The sequence below is a fragment of the Dama dama genome, chromosome 15 (assembly GCF_033118175.1).
Source record: "Dama dama isolate Ldn47 chromosome 15, ASM3311817v1, whole genome shotgun sequence".
NCBI lineage: Eukaryota > Metazoa > Chordata > Mammalia > Artiodactyla > Cervidae > Dama > Dama dama.
In genome coordinates this window covers 46,504,973-46,525,381 of record NC_083695.1, presented here as the reverse complement: position 1 = coordinate 46,525,381, position 20,409 = coordinate 46,504,973, and the positions used below count along the sequence as shown (strand labels likewise).

The following is a 20,409-nucleotide window of genomic DNA, read 5'->3' as shown; positions in this document are numbered from 1 at the left end:
TAGAATTTCAAATGAATTGAGGGATGCAATCTAGCCCAAAACAGATGTCAACAGAGAGGCTCCTGGCCTCTCACCAGCCCCAGGGTTACTATCCCATCCTGAGTTGTTTTCCTAAATCCTGCCCACACCTCTGTAAACACTGTTATTAACTCTCAACTACCTAGTCTTAGTGTACCATTTGCTTCCCGTCCAAATTCTGAATGATTTATAGGGGCTCACCAAAACCGTAAACATTAAAAAGTGGACCTCATTCTCAAAGTGGTAACCACTATATATTTGGGGAAAACTGCTCTCCCATTCAAGCATTCAAACTAATCTTACTAATGCATTACTATTTTCAATATTTTATTCAAGACATGACTAGAATTCTTTATTCCTTTTGAGAAAAGAAAACAAGTTATCTTGATGTGGGATGGCTCTAGGCATATGTAGATTGGCAATGCCAACAGGACAGACACAGTGCTATTATTGAGTGTTTTAAGTATATTTCCCACTCCCTTTTCCTACTATCCAACTTCAGACATCAAAGTAAGGCACTTTCCTACGCAGACCCAGAAGATCCTTCCCACAGTCACTTACTCCCAGAAGGCTCTCTGGCGCTGATCCCTGGAAGGTTCACCCTCTCCCAGAGCAGGAATCTCTGGGCAAAGCAGCTGCTGTTTGATACAGCTGCCGCCCAAAGGGGCTACTCCTTCCTCAGGTGAAGCTCAGTTTTCTCCCTTTGTTCTGAACCTGTGTGTGACCGTTTTGTTTCTTCAAATGTTCCCAGCTGAATTCTCACCCAGCTCAAAAATCCTCCTTACCTTTTCGATCGGAGGACAAATATTAAGTGACTGACTAACGCAATCAAGACACTGACGTAGGCCCATTATGTACACACACCACCCGGGGTGCGTGCGTGCGGCTGTCTGTGTGTGTGTGTGTGTAAGAGGGGGAACAAAGATAAATAAGCCCCCTCCCGATTCCTCACGTACTAACAGCCGTGCCAGAAGACATTTCAGCCGGCTACTGAAACGTGCGGCGCTCAACACAGCTCCTTTCCCCAAGCTTACTTTCTCTTTGGGGCTCATGGTTAATTGTCAGCACAGTCGCTCGGCACACTGTGTATCCCTCTCTACCTTTTCTGGAAACATTCTTATTATTCTTTCTTTTAATTCTTATAATCGCCTTTACTAAAGATGTATTTTTCACCACGCGTGAAGCGCTAGCCACAAGCCAGAGATCAGCAACCAGGACCACTTCCGCACTCGGCTCCCAGGTAGAAAAAGCACAGCTGTGTCACGAGCTCAAACCACGTGGCCTCGCCCTGGTTCAAAATAAGCCCTAAAGCCGGCGCATGCGCCCTAGGCCCCGCCCACGCACGGCTGTCGGGTCATTGTTGAGGGCGGTGCTTACGGCGGGCAGGAGACGCAGAAGACGCACGCGCCGTGCCCGGTCCTAGTGCAAGTTCTGCCGGTGCTGACTGCGGCTGCTGCGTGTACGTTTCCGTACGGGTGGCCGCGCGGCCCTGGGGTGAGTGTTCTGGCGGCCTGGTTGAATGTCAGGCGGGAGATGTCCGGGGCCCGCTCCGACTCTCCAGGCGGCCGCAGCCCCGTCTGGACCCCTGGCAGCCGGGATGGAGCCCTTTCGCGCGGGCGGCCAGGAGCGGGCCCTCGGGCTGGGCGCGCGGCTGTCGCTCCAGCACACCTGAGGCCGGAAGTAACGCTAGGGAGCGCTCACCTGGGAGGAACCGGGGTTGGGGTTGGGGGGGGTCCCCGCCTCTGGCTCCCCCGAGGGCAAGGAGGGCCGGCGACTAAGCATCAACTTTCCGGTTTTGTGTCCTGCCCCCGCTCCCCTCATTAGGGTCAGCCCGGCCCTGTTTGATCTCGATTAAAACTGGAGTTGTTATTTGAACGGGACAGTCGGGGTAAAAACAAGTCAGGTGTATGTGAAGGAGGATTGAGCAGTCCGCATATAAATGCTGTAGCATAAAGACTTCCCACGTAGCATCTTATCTTCACGGCTGCCACCCTGTTCCAAGCTCCTGTCACTTTTCACCCGAACGGGTCCCAGCATGTCCATGTTGCGCTGTTTCCTCCGATCGATTATCCATACTGTAGTCCAGCTGATCTTTTACAGACATAAATTGGGTCACGGCATTATCACCCTGTTTGAAACTGTTAAGAGTCACTCCATTACACTTGGAGAAAAATCCAAGTTCATATTTCCCTAGGCTCCCCGTGATGTGGTCCTTGCTTAAGGCTCCATCTTCAAGTACACCCCTTCCCCTTCCCAGTTTTGCATATATACAACTAAAACTCCAAACCTGTATCCAGCGCCTCCCACAGACCCGCAGTGCTTAAAGGAGGACAATGAAGATATTGTTTTCCCAGATGGTTAAGTCTTGCAGAGTGTTAGAAGACGTTCTGTAAATAAATGGAGTCATTATCAGCTTCTTTAACTCTGTAATTCATGTACAATAAAGACTTCTCAGAATGCTCCAGCCTTCTTCCAGTTTTTCAATAGCACCAACTCTTACCAGCCTTAGAAATCACACATGCTGTTTCTTTGCAAAATATTCACTTTTGGCCTGTTATTTCATCCTTCAGATGCTGGTTCACATATCAGTTTATCAAAGAGGTCTCCCTGACCTCACGCCTACTTCTATAATGTCAGGCTCCTCTGTTATTTTGTTATAAAGAAGTCTGTACTTTTCTGTAGCAGTTACCACAGTTACATTTGTGTGTGTGTAATTTATGTATAAATACTTATTTATGTAAGAGAAGGAAATGGCAACCTACTCCAGTATTCTTGCCTGGGAAATTCAATGGACAGAGGGGGCTGGCGGGCTACAGTCCATTGGGGAGCAAAGAGTAGGACATGACTGAACAACTAAGCACACATATATTTATGTATGTAAATACATATATATAATTCTTAAAATATGTCATCTGCAAGAGCTTCTGAGTTCTATGCAGACAGAAACTCTTTGACATAGTACATTGTCTGGTGTAATTGACTCAGTAGATATTTATTGAATGTCAGATGATTTATTTCACTTCTGAAATTCCACCTTCTAACCAGAACTTCCTGGTTTTCATCTCTTATTCCTAGGAGACTTGCCCTTTGGTCTATTCTCCAAGTGTCTTGATTCCTTTCTTCCTTCTTTTCTTCCTTTTCCCCTGCCTTTTCCTTCCTCCCTCTTCAGTGCCTTCTGGCTTGTTTGTTTCTTTTTCCCTAATATACCCAGCTTGAACCCCCAAGGTCAGTTACTTAAAATACTCAGCATCTTTTTAAAAAATTTTATTTATTTAAAAAAAAAATTTTATTTATTTTTAATTGGAGGATAATTGTTTTTACAGCATTGTATTGACTTCTCCTTATCTCCTCAACATCTTTACCCCCAAGCTACATCTGCCTTTCTACTCTGAAGACTCCCAACATTGGCATTTCCCCCGGGACTGCTAATTACTGAAGGAGAAAATTGGGGTTGTTGGCAATTCCTGGTTGGGGAACTAGCCTCTGGTAGGCCTTCCACACATGTCACCAGTGTTTGTTCCCCATCACCTTTTCTCTTCTACAGGTTACTTAGTTTAGATTCTTACTCTCCCCCACCTCCCATCCCAACTATGTCCCGTGACTCAGGTAATGCCCAAATTTCCTGCCTTATAGAGTATTTTCTCTACGGTCCACCTAAGCTTCTCTACTCTGCACCTGTCCATCAGGAGTCATCCTCCTGCCAGAGTCAGAGAAAGATGTGCTATGCCCTCTTCACTTCTGTACTTGCTGCTGTCTCATGTACCACTTTCTTTGCAGATTATCTCCCTAATCCCCACTAAGTTTCATCCTATAGTTTTTCTTGACCAAATTTTCCTTCCCCATCCTTTGATTACTTTTTCATTCCAGTGATCTCTCTTCAGTAGCCTATCCTTAGGCCTCTATTTCCTTATCTGCTCATTTCTTATCCCACTACAGTCTGATTTTTTTCCCCTTTGCTTCGCTAAGATTTCTTTTACTAAGGTAACCACTGATCAACTTTCCAAATCCAGTGGAACCTTTGTAGTTTCCTTAGAACTTGCCATATTATTTTCCATATTTGACCATTCCTTCCTAACTCCTTATTAGACGTTTTCTCCAAACATCGTTATTTTAACCTTGTCTTTGCACTATAGAGTTATTACTTAATATTTTGATTGATTAGTATATTTTTTAAGAACTGAAAAGGAAATCCTTGTATACATACAAATAAGAACAATGAAAAAATTCTAGCTAGCATGAAGGCTTGGAGCCAGAATCCTGCTCTCTGTTGAAAGCAATAGAGTGCCAGTCTGATCCTTTCTCCTGGAAATAATCAGAAGGGCCCCAGATGGAGGAATTTTCTTTCTCTGATGTTGACTTTTAACCTTTTCAAACTTAGCCTCTTTCTTATCCTCTGAAAGAATCTTTGGTACCTGTCAGAGCCCTGGGATCCCTGCGGCTGTTTACTCTGCTGGTATTTCCACATGTTGTTCAGATTTTCTCTAGAGCCCAGATTCATGTTTCTGCCTGCATTCTGGCCGGGCAGCTTTGGCTGCTTCCCATCTGCTTCCTTTCTGATTCAAATTTTCGTGACTGAATTCACCAGTGACTCACTTGTCCAGACCAGACTTGTTATCTTAGATTCCTCCCTGAGATTTCCTTTCCACATGCTTGAACACCTCATGTGTATCAGATCTTGGGTCACACGTTCAAAACTCAGTTTGTATGTGTGTTTTGAACTCCAGATCCAGTACACTGTCCCTTCTGTGTCCACCTGGCCTCTTGTCTGTGCCTCTTTTATCCACCTGCCCCACTGGCATGCTTCTCCAGTAGAGAGTGAGCCCCTTGGGGCAGGGTGACACTGAGTTCCTGGCATCCTCGTGTCCTAGTGCTTGGCCACTGGCATCACTTTAATGAGGAATGAGTGGAGCTTGTTGGGGAACCTGTGAACATTTCATAGAAATAGTTTATTCACAGTTAAATAAAAAGATAAGCTGTCACTTAAAAAAAAAAAATCTATTTAAAAGCATTTATTAGATGGAGTTATACCGGCAGCATAGCAAACACATTTTCATTCAAGGAGTTCCTGATTAAAAAAAAAGAAAAAAAGAGTTCCTGATTTCTTGTTGTAAAATGTGAAAGTTCCCCTTTATTCTTTCCTTTTCCTTCTGTTTCCCCTCTTCCAATGCTGCAGGTTTAGTATGTGTCTTCAGATTATTTTGAATGCATTCCGTACACACAGATGTGGGTACACATTTTTTTGCAATATAAATGCCTTCATACGACGTGGCTTTTCATTTTACTTGGCTTCTATATTATTACCGTTGAGAATACTTAATGCCGGTTTAAAACTATTAAACATGCTACAATAAATAGCCTATGTATATGTGAGTATTTCTCTGGAATAAGTGCCGAGTAATGTGCATTTTAAATTTTGGCAGATATTGCTAAACTGCCTTCCAAATGAATTTTACTAATTTATATTCCCACCAGCATTATGTGAAGGTGGCTCTTTCTTACCTGTAGTCGATATTATCAGTCATTGTGTTTTTGCTAGCTTGCTGGTGAGAAATTGTATCATGCATTGAAATGGAGTTATTTTTGAGACTTTTAATTAATCTAACTGAGGTTCTGATTTGAGTGGTGTTATTTATTATCTCTTTTCAGAGGTTTCTACTTATTGGAATAAATAGTCAACCTAAAAGTTTCTAGTGTTAGATTTGTAGAGAATCTCTGTACAAGTCTCTTCTTAAGTCACTAAATCTGTATGTTGCAGTTGATCATGCAGCTCTAATGTAGGTCATTTGTGCCATAATGCAGTGAAGAGGCTCACTTGGAAAGCAGCAGTGAAATGACTTCGCTTGATTTGGAGAAGTCTCTGTGGGCATCACTTGGGATTCTGGTTGCCAGCTTTCTCAGGTGGCTACCCCAGGGTTCTTGTTGATGATACTGCATTTCTTTTTCTGTTGTTGGGATTTTTTCTTAATTATTATCAGAACTCAAGACGATCCATAACTTGTGTTCTTTTAAGATAAATAATGCTTGGAAACTTGAATTTATGTAATTGGAGGATTATTGCTTGGTCTTTTGAGAAATCAATCTGCTTTAGTTATAAATATTTGCTAAACTTTATAAATACAATTCCATGTAACTGATGGGCTTGCTGAAAATTTTTTTCCTTTTAGATAGTCTGAAGAGGATGCCAAATGAAAGAATCCCCGACTCAAGTCAAACTCAGGAGCAAGACTGTTCACAGAGCCAGGCTGTCAGTGTCAGTGAAGAGGGGACAATCAAGCAGGAGAAGGATGGCGACGTGGACCTGGGGCAGAGCCTCCCCTCTTGTTCCTCTGCTAATGGACCCTCCACTTCCACCGAAGGGTGTCTCTTGGAACTTCCCGGGAGAGGGCCAGCCCTGCTGCACATCGACAGACATCAGATCCAGGCGGTGGAGCCCAGCGCGCAGGCCCTGGAGCTGCAGGGCTTGGGTGTAGATGTCTACGACCAGGATGTGCTGGAGCAAGGGGTGCTTCAGCAGGTGGACAGCGCCATCCATGAGGCCACCCGCGTGGCCCAGCTTGCCGAGGCAGAGAAGGAGTATCGGTCAGTCCTGGACGACCTCACGTGAGTGTGGACCGCCTTCTCTCTGATTTTACTTCTGTCTGAAAAATTTAGACAATACCTGTGGTAGTCCAAAAATTGAGGGGATTTATAGAACCTTAAATCAGAAGATGGAGTCAGTAAGTCCTTGACCTGTGTTTAAACCCTAGCTCTCAGGAGCATTGTAAACAGTACTCACGCAGTTCAGTTCTTGGCAGCTGTTACACATGATGTCCTGGAGAGAAGTGCAGTTCTGAGTGGCCCAGATCCTGCAAGCTTGTGCACAGAATGGTTCTCAGGAGAGGTGTGTCTGAAGATCTGATGTGTCCTACTCCAGATACCAGGAACATCCCCCGGCCCTCTCCCCCCATCCTATAATTTCTTTCTAGTTTCCTGTTCCTAAACTGAGGGCCAGTCTTTTGGTACCTCAGATTTGCATTTCTGGAAACAGTGAGAAATACCTCCCAGCTTTTCCTTTCTTCTGTTGTACTTTTGACTCTCTAAGGAAAAGTGAAGTTCCATGGAGGCTCACTTATGCTTTAGAGGAGAAACAGACCTGGGCTGTGCTGAGCAGAATGCATTGGTTGTGGAGAGGTCTGGACCTGGGTTGAAAGAGGGGGCAGAGGATTGAGGTGCGCTCACTCTCCATTGCCTCTCTGCCCTCCCAAAGCCAGTGTTCTCAGCAGAGCGCGCTGCAAGCAGGAGAGAGAAGGGGAGGACCAGGTGGAGGGATGGTGCAGTGTCAGGTGGGAGCAGCTGGAGGAGGGGAGAGGGAAGAATATGGAGCTGTTGGCCACCCCGTGGAGTATGCTGTGTTACTGTTGGCACTTAAAGGGCCTGTTTTCTGCTAACAGTTTTCTGGTGTGTTCTTTGAGCCTCTTGAGCTGCAGGTGTTCTCCAATAGTTGTAGTCTGATCTTCAGGTGTGAGGACCTTGATGTCCTCACACCTTACACGTTCGACCTTGGAAATGTGTCCACTGCTTGCAGAGGTGACAGAGTAGGGTGCTGCAGAGTCACGAGACTGCCTAATGCTAGGCAGAGGGTGACACATGGTGCCAAAACCACCAGTAAGTTGCGTTGATAACATCTTTTCTGCTGAAATCCACAGAGGATATAGACAGCAAATTACACAAGTGTCAGTATTGAATTTGTCTTTTGAAAGTTGGGGGTTGCAATTCTATGTCTATTTTAGGAGCAGTCTATTATAAATTGACTTTTTCTGTTTGTACTCCAAAGTGTAATAATATAGCAATAAGTTTTCTAGTCATACAAAAGAAAAATACTATCACAGATGTCTGATTTATATAAGAAAATGTTTAAATATGTTTAGTACTTTTTTCCAAACTTTGGGAAACTCCCATAATGGGCTTTAAAAACCCATGTTTGGGTTGCTGGTAATGGGGTAGTCTGTGCATATTTGGGGCAAAGAGTATATGGGAAATCTCTGCCTTCCTCTCAGTTTTTCTGTGTACCTAAAACTGCTCTAAAAAATTGTCTTTAAAAAAAAGTATATGCATTTTTTGATATACAAGGACAACATTGCCCATCATTTTTGCATAGTCTCTTGAATATATTAAATAATATAATATAGTTTCTTAAAATACTTATAGAATGAATGAATCAGTTTGCAAATGGGAATCAGCAGATTAAAATTAGCCAGATTAAAGAAAAACATGAGCAGTCGTCTTAGATTTATAACAACTTTTCAAGTTCTGTTAGTGTCCAAAAAGAATATGTTAGTCTGGTTTAGTTTCTTTTGTCTTTTAGTTAATGAGAAGTAAAAGGGACATGTTTTTAGCATTCCTCTTTTCATATTATTCTATAAAAAATGTTACCAGAGTGGAAAATAGACATTTTCTCTTTTCAGGTCATGTACGACATCCCTAAGACAGATTGATAAAATTATTGAACAACTTGGCCCTCAAGCTGCCACCAACAAAGACATCAACAGGAAACTAGATTCTGTAAAACGACAGAAGTATAACAAGGTGACTCTAGAAAACACTTAAGTCTTGCATTTTTGGAAACAGTCATTATTTAAGCTCATGTAATATTTAGGAAATAGGTATTCTGAAAAGTATTTATAAAGTGTTAAGCAAATTTACAATAGAGAATTAAATTTTATGCATTTAATTTTTTGGCTGTTTCCCTTTAACATCCTGTGTTTAAAGAGTGTTCCTAAAAATACATACACACATGTACAGGCACCTTCACAACTGAGAGAAAGTTCCCTTTTTTGACTTTTCGCCTCCTCACTCACGTACTTTCGTGGGCTCCCTTGCGTCGTTGCTTTCTTCCCCCCAGCTGAGGTTCCTCTTTGGCCCTCCAGCCTCTCACGCTGGCTCATCTCATGTGGACTTGCCCTCTTTTCCTGCTCAGCTCCTGCTTCTACTGACTGTCTGCACCGTGTTTCCTGTCAGCATGGCCCTTGCCCCCGCCACACTCATGCTCACTGTCCTAAGAGGCTGGCCTTAGGTGTTCAGTTGTCACCCAGCCACACCGACTGGGCCTGCACTTAGGGTTGTTGGACTTAAGGGCAGGGAAATGTCTATTACTTTTGACTTTGTGTTTATAAAGTCTGAATCATTTTTTAGAACTTACGTACACTCCATAACAACATATGGCAGGAGGTAGAAATGGCTGGTTTTAATCATTTTATTACTGCCGTCCAGAGTGACTGACAGATGGCCTTGTGCTTGCAGTTGATTCAGGGCAGCGAGTAGGGTCCTCACGACGCCTGTTTGGGCTTTACCTTTGGGGGTCTAGGTAGCCTTGGCTCCTCCTTTGGCTTTCCACTCACCAGTTCATGGTCTTCACCACACTGATTCCTCACTTAACTCCATAGCAGCAGCTCACAGGTCATTGCTCACAGTGGAGTGAGGCAGCCGGGGTCTCCCCAGAGCAGACAGGGGACCATCTGGCCTCTGTGGGAGCGTGTGAATAGTGGGCTTCTGGTGGGTTGGGGTTTCAAAGAGCAGCGAGGACCAATACTTAGACCACTTTAGGTACTAGTCTAACTTGGTTGTCTACTCCTCTGTCTTTCTTTAGCACCTCTCTGATGTTTAGAGAGAGACTATTCAGAGACAGGCTGTTTTAAATGAGAATTTGCTGAGAGAAAACCTGCAAGATAAAACAGAATTGCAAGTCATTACAACATGGTGTCCATAATCAGGATGTCCCCTCTCCCCACACGCACGTCTGCTGTCTAAACATTCTTGACCTTGGAAAGAAGAACCACCTACCACAGGCCTAGTGAACCGGGGCGTCCCTAGGAATGGCCACATAGCTGAGTTCTGGTGATGTTGGAGGAAGACAAAACAAAGGCAGGGGGCAGGAAGGACAGAGTAAAAGGGTCTGTCAAAATAGATTTTGTTTTTAGAATGTTGTGATTGAGTAGTGTACTATAAAGGCCAATCAGAAATATGGTAGATTATCAAGGGGGCTGACTTTTTCAACTGTTTGAACATTTATGTGTTTCTTTGCCATAGAGCCTGTTGACCTCATAGCCCTTTGGCAGCTAAGGTCAGAAACAAATGTTGTGATTTACCCAGTGTGTGATGGGGACAAGTAGAGCAGTGCCACCTCCCAAGTCAGTGGAGGGTCAGTGCATGTGGAGCTTAGGTGCTTAGCCAGTAGAGGACTGTGCCACCCAGTCAGGAGGGTGGGGACGGGGTGCTGCCTGGGGGAACACGCTACTTCCTGCTAGAAAAGTAGCAGTTACTCAGATAAGTTTCTCTGTAGTAATAGTAATATATGGCTGTTGTGTTTTATTTTGATTTTGCCCTTGATTAAAGTGTTTAAAATTTTATGATGCAGCCTTTTGTATTTAATCACTTCACTGCTATTTTTTTGTATTCAACATTTACCATTTAAGGAACAACAGCTGAAGAAGATCACAGCAAAACAAAAGCGACTCCAGGCCATCCTTGGAGGAGCAGAGGTAAAAGTTGAACTAGATCATGCCAGTCTGGAGGAGGAGGATGCAGGTGAGGATCCTGGGGATGGTGTCTCTGTTCTCGAATTGCGGCCTGATAACCTCTGTCAGTGGAGGGTGTCTCTTCAGTCCCAGCCTGGGTGTTTGGACAAATACATTTAATTGCTTAGTGTCAAAACAAACATAGGACATTTTATTCTCTACACCTATAGAACCTAGTCTAGCCCTAATCCTAACCCTAACCTTGGTCTACTAGTCTAACTTGTTTTTATTTTCCTTTATGTATCTTTCTTTAGCAGCTCTTTGATGTTTAGATTGAGACTGTTCAGAGAGAGAGAAACTGTGAGATGAAACAAATTAACAAGTCTTTTGGGGCTTCAGAGAATGAAAGTAAATTTTTAACTCACCCTAATAGAGGCTCCTGGTGCCCATTTAGTATTACGTTTAATAAATTAGAAATCTTAACATTTTGTATAATTAGTTTCATAAAGGCACCCAATATCTTGATTGAATTATATTTTGTTGACCCAGTATCACCAGTCAACATTCATAGAATTGCTTTTCAAATCTTTTTGGGACCTATTTGAGAGGCTTTCTAACCATCAATTCTGTTGTTAAGGCATCTTAATTCAGGTTATTTAATCCATGCCGTATTGCTTATATCACTGCCCTGGATGGGTGTCTTTTGGAAAACCTTTTGGGAAGATGCATAAGTTCTGAAACAAAATGTCTTGAGTGTCAGTGTGTGTATGTGTGTTTAGAAATTGTTGGTAGCTGTTCAGTTATTTACTAGTTGAAATATGGATTTAAGCCCTTCAAGCAAATATTTTGTGCTGACTCCATTCAGTAAGACAAGAGAATTGTGAAGACTCGGTTGAAATGATGGAAAGAAATAGTAGCTGTGCTATCAGAGTTGTCCTACGGAATCCACTGGGCCTGTGACCAGTGCTTCCTGCTGCTGAAATGCTGTATTTCTCATTGGTAAAAAACTTTTTCTTGATCTGGCTGCCTAGAACTTGCTGTTATCTTTTGCTTCCTATTATTTGTTTGGTAAAAGTCGACCCAGGGGTAATTGTTGCTTCCCCCAATCCAAAAGCTCCACTTGGCCTGTCTGTAGCAGCTGCTACTTCCCTGCCTCTCAGGAGCCATGTCTGTCTCCTGATTTTCCTTTCAGCCTTCTGACCATTTCTATTGAGTTGTTTTTGACCAGATTTTCTAGGCTTATTTTAAATAATAATTACTCTTAGAATTTCTTGCTGAGCCCTCTTTTTATAATACTACGTCTCTCCAAATAATCTTACCTCTTCCCTATGGCTTCTCTGGCCACCTAGGTTCTAGTATCTTAAAGTCTGTACACTTATGGCCTTGCCCTTTTTCTGAACGCCTGTTTCCTGTTATCTCTTTCCACTGGGGCTCTAGCCAACACTTAAGACTCCTGGTCTCTCTTATCACCCTTCCTCTTCCATACTTTCTGGGGTCCCTTCCTTCTCCCTGGTGCTCTGTGCCCTGTCTGGGGAGGCAGGAGAGCAGAGTGTCTAGGCTTTATGCACCCCAGCTCTTTATTTCCCAGGTATAGACCTTGGCTACATTCTTTAACCTTCCAAGCCTGTCTTGAGATGGGCATAAGCACAGTAGACCTTCATTTCTTTGCTCCCATGCTTTCCTGAGATTTCCTTTTCCCTGCTCTCCACATAATGATCCATTTCTTAATCATTGTGAGGATTATCTGATTAAAAAATCCTTTCCTGGAATTTGGTGGGATAAACTGCAGCAGTTGGCTTTGTTCCTCTGATCAGTGATGATATGAGGTGCTTGCTATCACCTTTCCTGTTACATTCTACTGGGTAGTGTAGTAATGTAAGAAAAGAAATAAAACCATCACTATTTACGGAATGTGTGATTGGTCATATTGAAAGCCTGAAAGAATCAGTGGGTGTTCTACTGGAATTACTATGTGAATTTAGCAGTGTCATTGAACACAAGGTCTGTATAGAAAAATCAGTCATATTTCTACATATGAGCAAAAGTAAAAAATAAAAATTTAGTAAAGATGGCAATTATAATCAAAATCAAAATACCTGGAAATAACTCTTAGTTTAAAAAAGTAGTTTTCTTTGGTGCTCTCTACATTAAAAACAGCAAAATGAAAAAAAACAAAAAAAAACAGCAAAATGTCATTGAAAAATTAAGAGAAGATGAATGAGGGAGATACACCATGGTTATAGATGGGAAGATACAATATTGTAATGATGTCAGTTCTATCCTTCTCTAGTTTCAATTCAACCCCAGTATAAACTTCAGGGAGTTTTCTGAGGGAGAGGGTGTAGGGTAGGAAGAGTAGGCTGAGGTGAGTGACACTAGTAAAGTGATTCTAAAATTATATAAAAATGCATCAGGTCAAGAATAGCCACAGCAATCCTGAAGAAGAATAAAATATCCAGACCTGTTATTAAGCTATAATAATTAAGACAGTAGTGCAGTAGAGGCATAAGGGTAGACCAGTACACCAATGGGACAAAATAGAGGGTCCAGGAAACAGACCCACCCATATGTGGTCACTTGAATGTATGATATATGTCGCAGTACAGTGCTGTGGAGAAGAATCATCTTTTCATTAAGTGTGCTGGGTTAATTCACATGAAGATAATGTGAAGATTGGCCCATTATATAGCATACTAAAGTAAATTCCAGATGGATTGCAGATCTTCCAATGTGAAGGGTAAAAAAAACTTATAGTAAACATTTTCATGATCTTGGGGCAAAGATTTAACAAGACACAAATATGCTCACTGTAAAGGAAAAGATTTGATAAATGAACTATGTTACAACTAAGGTCTTGTGTTTGCTGAAAGATAGCATTTAAGAGAATGGGAAAAAATGTTTGCAATATCTGTGTTGAAGCAGGGACTTGAGTCTAGAATGTATGAAGAATTCCTAGAAATCTTTTTTTTTTCTTTTAAAGACCACCTGTGAGAAAAACTGGCAAAAAAAAAAAAAAAAGAAAAATTGGCGAAAGATTTGGACATTTTCCTTACAAGAGGCTACCCGAAAGATCAGCAAATCTGTGTAGATGTTCCCTAGTTCATTAGTCACTTGCTGCTGCTAAGTCACTTCAGTCGTGTCCGACTCAGTGCCACCCCATAGACGGCAGCCCACCAGGCTCCCCCGGCCCTGGGATTCTCCAGGCAAGAACACTGGAGTGGGTTGCCAGTTCCTTCTCCAGTGCGTGAAAGTGAAAAGTGAAAGTGAAGTCGCTCAGTTGTGTCTGACTCTTTGTGACCCCATGGACTGCAGCCTACCAGGCTCCTTCATCCTTGGGATTTTCCAGGCAAGAGTACTGGAGTGGGGTGCCATTGCCTTTTCCGCATTAGCCACTCAGGGAAATATAAATTCCAGCCCCTGAGTGGCACTACTGCACACCTAGCAGAATAGCTAAAATGGAAGGGCAAGAATATGGATCAGTTGAAACTCTGAAACACTGTTGATAAAACTTAAAATTGACAGAACCACTTTGGAAATGTTCAGTGTTGTCTACCAGAGCTTAATATACCCAAAGAATTGTATACATAGTGTTACCAAAGGATATGTACTGAAATACTTGTAGCAACATTATTCTCAGTAGTCCAAACCTAGAAACTACCCAAACGTCCATTTGCAGTAGGATGGAAACATTGTAGTAGAGTTGTATAATAGAATACTGTACTAACAGCAGCAATGAGAGTCAACAGGCTGCAACCAAATTCAACAGCAAGTATGACTCACAGGCATAATTGTGAACAAAAGAAGCCAGACCAAGCACAAACATTTCCAAGTTCAATGCCAGGTCCAGCTTATCTTTAGCATTAACAGGTCAGTCAGTATCTTGTGGGCTAGAAGCTGGGAGACACCCTGAAAGGCAGATCTGGGGATCCTAGTAATTTATGCTTCCTGATCTGCGTGCTGGTGTATAGGTATGTGGTGGTTTAGTTGCTCAGTCGTGTCTTACTCTCGCAACCCCATAGACTGTAACCCACCAGGCTCTTCTGTTTATGGGGTTCTCCAGGCAAGAATACTGGAGTGGTTTGCTGTTTCCATCTTCAGGTGTGTGTGGGTATATTTTTCTGAAAATTCACTGAGCTGTACACTGAGGATTTGTGCACTTTCTGATGTATGTTTTTCTTTAGTGAACATTTAATGAAAAACTGCGTGGGTGTTATTGGCCTGCAAGAGATCATAGATTTTAGAATATGGTTTCCTCCCCGTTAAGCCTTGCTTCCTTTGATATTTTGGCTATGGATAAAGTAATTTTGCTAGAGATTAATTTCAGCTGATGAAAGAGGAATGATTTCTGGGTGGCTTTCTATTAGTATAGCAGAACTTCCAATTTTAGTTCGTCCCTTTAGTCAGTTTACTTATCTGTCGTGGTGCCGTCCAGTAGACATAGTTGCAATAATGTAAATGTTGTCTGTGGTGTTCATCATGGTAGCCTTTAGCCACATGTGGCTATTGAGCTCTTGAAGTGTGGCAAGTACAACTGAAAAAATGAATTCTCAATGTAAATTTAAATGGCCACGTGGTGACTATCCTGTTGAATGGAGCAGAGCCACCATTTATGTCTAACCTATTTAGGTGCATGCTGATTGTTTAGATTTCTGTTTTCAGTTCTGCTGTCTCTTGAATTTTAAGTCCCTCTCAATGCTGGTGTTAGCAGTGATGTGCAAACTTGGGAGATTGCTTCTTCAAGGACTACTCTTTACTTGATAAGGAAACATGGCAAAATTTCTCTCTGTATGTTACATATGACTGGGTCTGTCTTTGGATGCCCAGAAAGCATATTTATAATGCAGTATTTTGGGAAAAGTTACTGAGAAGTGACCTTTTTGAATAGGAGTATATTAAATTTCACTGTTCTTTATATATAGTATAGTACATCAGTGTTTTTTTTTTTTTTTTTTGTATCTATGTGTTGAGTAGCACACATGTTTGTTCTGGAAAGTTTTATATTAGTACCCAATGCATTGTCATCCCTTTTTCAGAAGCGGAGCCATCCTGCCTTGGCAGCATGCTCATGCCTGCTCAGGAGACCGCTTGGGAAGAGCTCGTCCGCACTGGCCAGATGACACCTTTTGGTACTAAGATCGCTCAGAAGCAGGAGAAAAAACCCAGAAAACTAATGCTCAATGAAGCATCAGGCTTTGAAAAGTATTTGGCAGATCAAGCGAAACTGTCCTTTGAAAGAAAGAAGCAAACTTGTAATAAAAGAGCAGCTAAAAAAGCTGCAGCCTCGGCCACTCCTGAGCTGAGCTCAACGCTCCGTGAAAACAAACCAGATGAGAGAGGCAAAGTTCTATCGAAAACAGATAAACGCCTGAAAAAAAAAATCAAGAAACTCCAGAAGAGGGCTCTTCAGCTCCAGGGGCAGGTGGGATCGCTAAAGGGAAAGAAACCCTGGCATTGTGATGTGAGACCAAAGGCAGAGGGGGACTCTGAGGGTGAAGACTCTGAGTACTTGCCCACGGAGGAGGAGCTGGAGGAGGCAGTGGGTGCCGACCTGCCCGGGGAAAGTACTGGCTGGGAGCAGAGGCTGGTGCTCAGTCGCCGGAAACGGCAGAAGAAAGTCACTGTGCAGGAGATCGATGATGACTTTTTTCCAAGTTCTGGGGAAGAGGCTGAAGCCACGGGAGGAGGTCGGAAGGTAGTGAGATGCCGAGACGATGGAGATGAAGATTATTATAAGCAACGATTAAGGTCAGTCCACAGGGGCTGTGTTTTATTGTAGGTGACAGGTTTATTAATAAGAGTTCTGGTCTAGCTTAGTGTGTTAGACCCCTATTCATCCAAAGATTGGACATCCTGCAGCCTTAGCCCAATAGAACTGTCAGTTCAGTTCAGTCACTTAGTCATGTCCGACTGTTTGCAACCCCATGGACAACAGCACGCCAGGCTTCCCTGTCCATCACCAACTCCCAGAGTTTACCTAAACTCATGTCCATTGAGTTGGTGATAGAATCATCAGAGCCCCTGAATCCTCAGTGGAGCTGACCCAAGATGCTTCTACTTCTGGGTCATCATTCAGATTTGGGGGCAAGTCTAAGAAGAAAAGCTTAAGGGGAAGGCTGGGTCAAGAGGCATGCAAAGGAATAAAGCAGGAGCTGTGTGCCTTCCTTTGGAGAGTGGGTGCCTTGCCACAAGGCTGGGGAGGAGGAGGAGGTTGGCTTGTGTGGTGTATGCTGGGTGGAGGTAATTTCAGGAGTACGTGTGTGCATGCTGAGTCGTTTCAGTCATGTCCGACTCTGTGCCGCCCTGTGGACTGTAGCCCACCAGGCTCCTCTGTGCATGGGATTCTCCAGGCAAGAATAGTGGAGTGGGTTGCCATGCCCTCCTCCAGGGGATCTTCCCAACCCAGGGATCGAATCTGTGTTTCTTATGTCTCCTGCACTGGCAGGTGGGTTCTTTATCACTAGCGCCCCCAGGAAGCACAGAGAGCCGAAGTTTAAGTTTTAGTGTATGAAAGAATAAGATTGCTTTCCTAAATGCCTCCTTCCTTGTCTTAAAAAAGTAGTTGTTTAAAGAATTTAAACCTTCCAGTGCCAGAAATGGGCTTCGAATGTCCAGGATACCCTTCCCACTGTCTTTTCTTTGTGTTTGCTAGAGACTAACTTTGGCTTCTTATTTCCATGATTTTGTCAGTATCTGGTGTAAGTAAGATAAAAGGAAGGTGAATACATTCGTTTGTGGAGTCAGCGTTGCCTGTTCACACGTTTTCTGTGAACCATGAAAACCAGTGTGTACCCTGCAGTGTCCACTGTGTCTCACGGAACACTATGCTGCGTGACTCAAGCCTCAGCCTTTAGCTTGCTGAGAGCACTGAGAAACTCAAGGGGATGTGAGAATCTGCTTAACAGATTACTTTTTTTTTTTTTTTTTCAGATTACTTTTTAAATATTTGCTCCCAGGATATTTTTTTCCCAATCCTCAACAGTTTTTTCTTTTTTTCTCAGTGTAGTTTATTGTAATTTTGTAGCTTCCCACTAACCTTTGAGAATGAAGATTGACCTGATATTCTTTTCTTCTTGTTTAGAACTGCTGACATTCTCCATCCACATTGCCACATATGTTCCCTACCTAACCTTTTAGAAGTAGATGGAGCATAGTTATTTTCATAAATGATTTGAGTACCTGCAACCTAGATCCAGGTCTTTAAGAGAGCCCTTACACTCAACACTGCAGTAATACCTTACTTGGCAAGACAGGGTTGAGGAGTGGCTTAGTATTTGTCATTTCTTATTGCAAATTTAAAGTTACTTGGCACGTTCCATATCTGTAAAGTTGTTTGAGGGGTATTACTCAATACTCTTGAACAGTGAGCAGCATATTTTTTCCTTGACTGCTGTAGAGAATTAATAAAAGTGTTAATCTCACCATATTGATTGTAAGTGGAATGAATATTCTTGCCATTAAATTGAGTCAATATTAAATGTATTTTAAGTATATCGGTATTTTGATCAAGAGCAGTTTGTTTTGATTGAATTTTAAATATAGATTTAAATTCATGGCAATAAGTTTTTCTTAATAATGTTAAGATTGTAAAACTGTTATATCCAAAGCCATATCAGAAGTCAGTTTTTGCTCAAGTTACAGTAGAATCTCCAATGAGTTTCAGAAATATCAATAACCCTAATTGCCACCAAAATACTATAGCTCTTAAAATTTTATAGCTACAGTTATTAAGGCAGATAATTGTTAAACTGCAGATATCCACATTAAAATGTTTATATTGCATCTCCCTTGGTACTCTTTGGATTGGGGGATGTTAAAAGAAAGTAAAGTGCTCAGGATTGAAAAGCATATTAAGGATATTTTAAAACTGCCAGTCACTCTATATTTTGTTGTTTCTTGTTGTTGATCTTTGTAGACAGATTGAAATTGTAATGGTAACCCCTTGAGTGAAGAAAAAGATTAGGATTTCTTATCTTATTAATAGTGTGGTTTGATGATTGATGATCAGAATAAAGCCCCATATAGTTTACAAGGGGTTTCCCTGGTGTCTCAGTGGTAAAGGATCCGCGGGAAGTGCAGGTTCCATCCTTGGGTCGGGAAGATCCCCTGGAGAGGAAAACGGCAACCCACTCCAGTATTCTTGCCAGGAGAACCCCATGGACAGAGAATGCTACAGTCTGTGGGGACTGCAAAGTGTAGGACATGACCTAGCAACTGAACAACAGCAGCAGCTAGTTTACAACATAGAAAATGAGTTTTTCCTAATGGTTAGAATTTAGAAATATATATCCAGGGCAGGTACCTTTTGAACTTAAATATGTGTTGAATTGTACATATTTATATAACAGGGCTTAAAGTATAGCCATGCTAATTACAGTGTTGTTTTGAACTCTTAGAAGTAAAAGTGGATGATTCCTAGACATCTCACCCGCTTAGTTCTCACAGCTTGAGAGTCTTATGTCTTTCATTGGCCCTAGGTTAGTCCTGACTAGGTATCTTTGATTTTAGTTGATGTTCAGCAGGAATACCCTGTCAGACCTTTACTACAGCTTAACATTTTCTGCATCTGGGTAATAGCACTTACAATCCTACTTTCTCTGACTTAGCCCAAGATTTCAGGTCAGTCTTGGAAGTTTTAACCATCTTTTACACTGTCTGTATATTTTGCCTTTTCCACATTTTTATCCTGCTTTCTTCTCTGTCCTGTTGCATTTGCAGGCTGTCCCCTCAATGGTGTTCCCTGATTTTCTTTTTTTTCCCTGATTTTCATAGCTCTGGTTATGTACCGTGATGAATGGGCCACTTCTTAGAAGCAGTTATTCTGTTGGTTCTTACTCATGTCAGTGCTAACAGATCTTACAAAGCATCCATAATTTTTTATTTTAATTTTGTGGTAGTCAAGTTTCCATTAGGGTATGGCTCTCAGTTGTGAAGTCTTCCGTAAAATCCATTGCTTTAGGATCTGGGATCTCCCGGGGCACTTAATAGAAATAAGACACATTCGGTGTTGGGTGATATGTGCCCAGGTTGAGTCCAGAGTGGCCTGGAAGACCACACGTCTCATGCACGCACCTTTCCCTGCCAGATGACCAGTCCTGCTTCCCTCAGTGTAGTTGGTTCATTTCCCAGTTGAGATATGAGGGCAACTCCATTGCTTCATCTTTATTCTCACTGCATGAATGCCTGGCTCCGTTCCTGCGAGGAATCTGCAGTCTTTTAGGGGACAAGGGCACACATGGGACCTACCAGGGTGGAAGAGTGGAATGAAATCAGGTGGAGGTGCTTTAAGCAAGATTTTGTGGAGAAGGTTGGTCCCAGCACTGGGCCTGGTCTGTGGAGTGGTTCAGATATGTTGATATGAACCTGAGGATGCAGGTTAAAGCACTTGCCACATTTACCCTCAAACTTCAGTGCATCATTGAAAAGGAAAGTGCTTGATTTGCTTTTGGGGGCACATTATTTCTGCAGGGGAAGTCCTTCATTCCAGTCTTTGATCCTATGCATATATTTCTGTCACATGTTACAATTATAGCAGGGTGTACACTTTGTCTTGGCCTTTTCAAGTTTATCAACTTGCCCATGATCTCACTGGTTAAGAGCTGGGGTTTGAAGCCAGGACTTGGAGTTGGGTGCAATGGGCAATATCTATATATGGCCACACGGGGGTGCCAAGAATCAAGACATAGCCACCCCTGCCTCCCTAGGCTGGAGACCAAACTCAGGTCAGTCGGATGAAGATTTGGGGAGGTTGCTGGGATGTCTGGAAAGCTTGACAGGTCTGATGTGGATGGGGATAGAATTTTCCTCATGGTGTGGTGTAACCCGAATCTGGAGTCATGGTGCCCATTGATAAAACTGGTTTCTGATACATTTTTAATCTTAAAGGTTTTTCTTTTATCAC

The 20,409-nt window shown here is 42.5% G+C and overlaps 1 protein-coding gene across 1 annotated transcript in view; it reads left to right on the top strand.

Annotated features, from left to right (window-relative positions):
- The first annotated feature begins 1,404 nt into the window (after positions 1–1,404).
- Positions 1,405–20,409, top strand: part of ERCC6 (ERCC excision repair 6, chromatin remodeling factor) — a 72,545-nt gene continuing 53,540 nt past the window's right edge. The window contains exons 1-5 of the mRNA XM_061162014.1: positions 1,405–1,512; positions 6,183–6,618; positions 8,463–8,583; positions 10,470–10,581; positions 15,545–16,256. Of these exons, the coding sequence (XP_061017997.1) occupies positions 6,197–6,618; positions 8,463–8,583; positions 10,470–10,581; positions 15,545–16,256 (1,367 nt within the window). The 5' untranslated portion in view covers positions 1,405–1,512; positions 6,183–6,196. The remainder of the gene's footprint in view (positions 1,513–6,182; positions 6,619–8,462; positions 8,584–10,469; positions 10,582–15,544; positions 16,257–20,409) is intronic.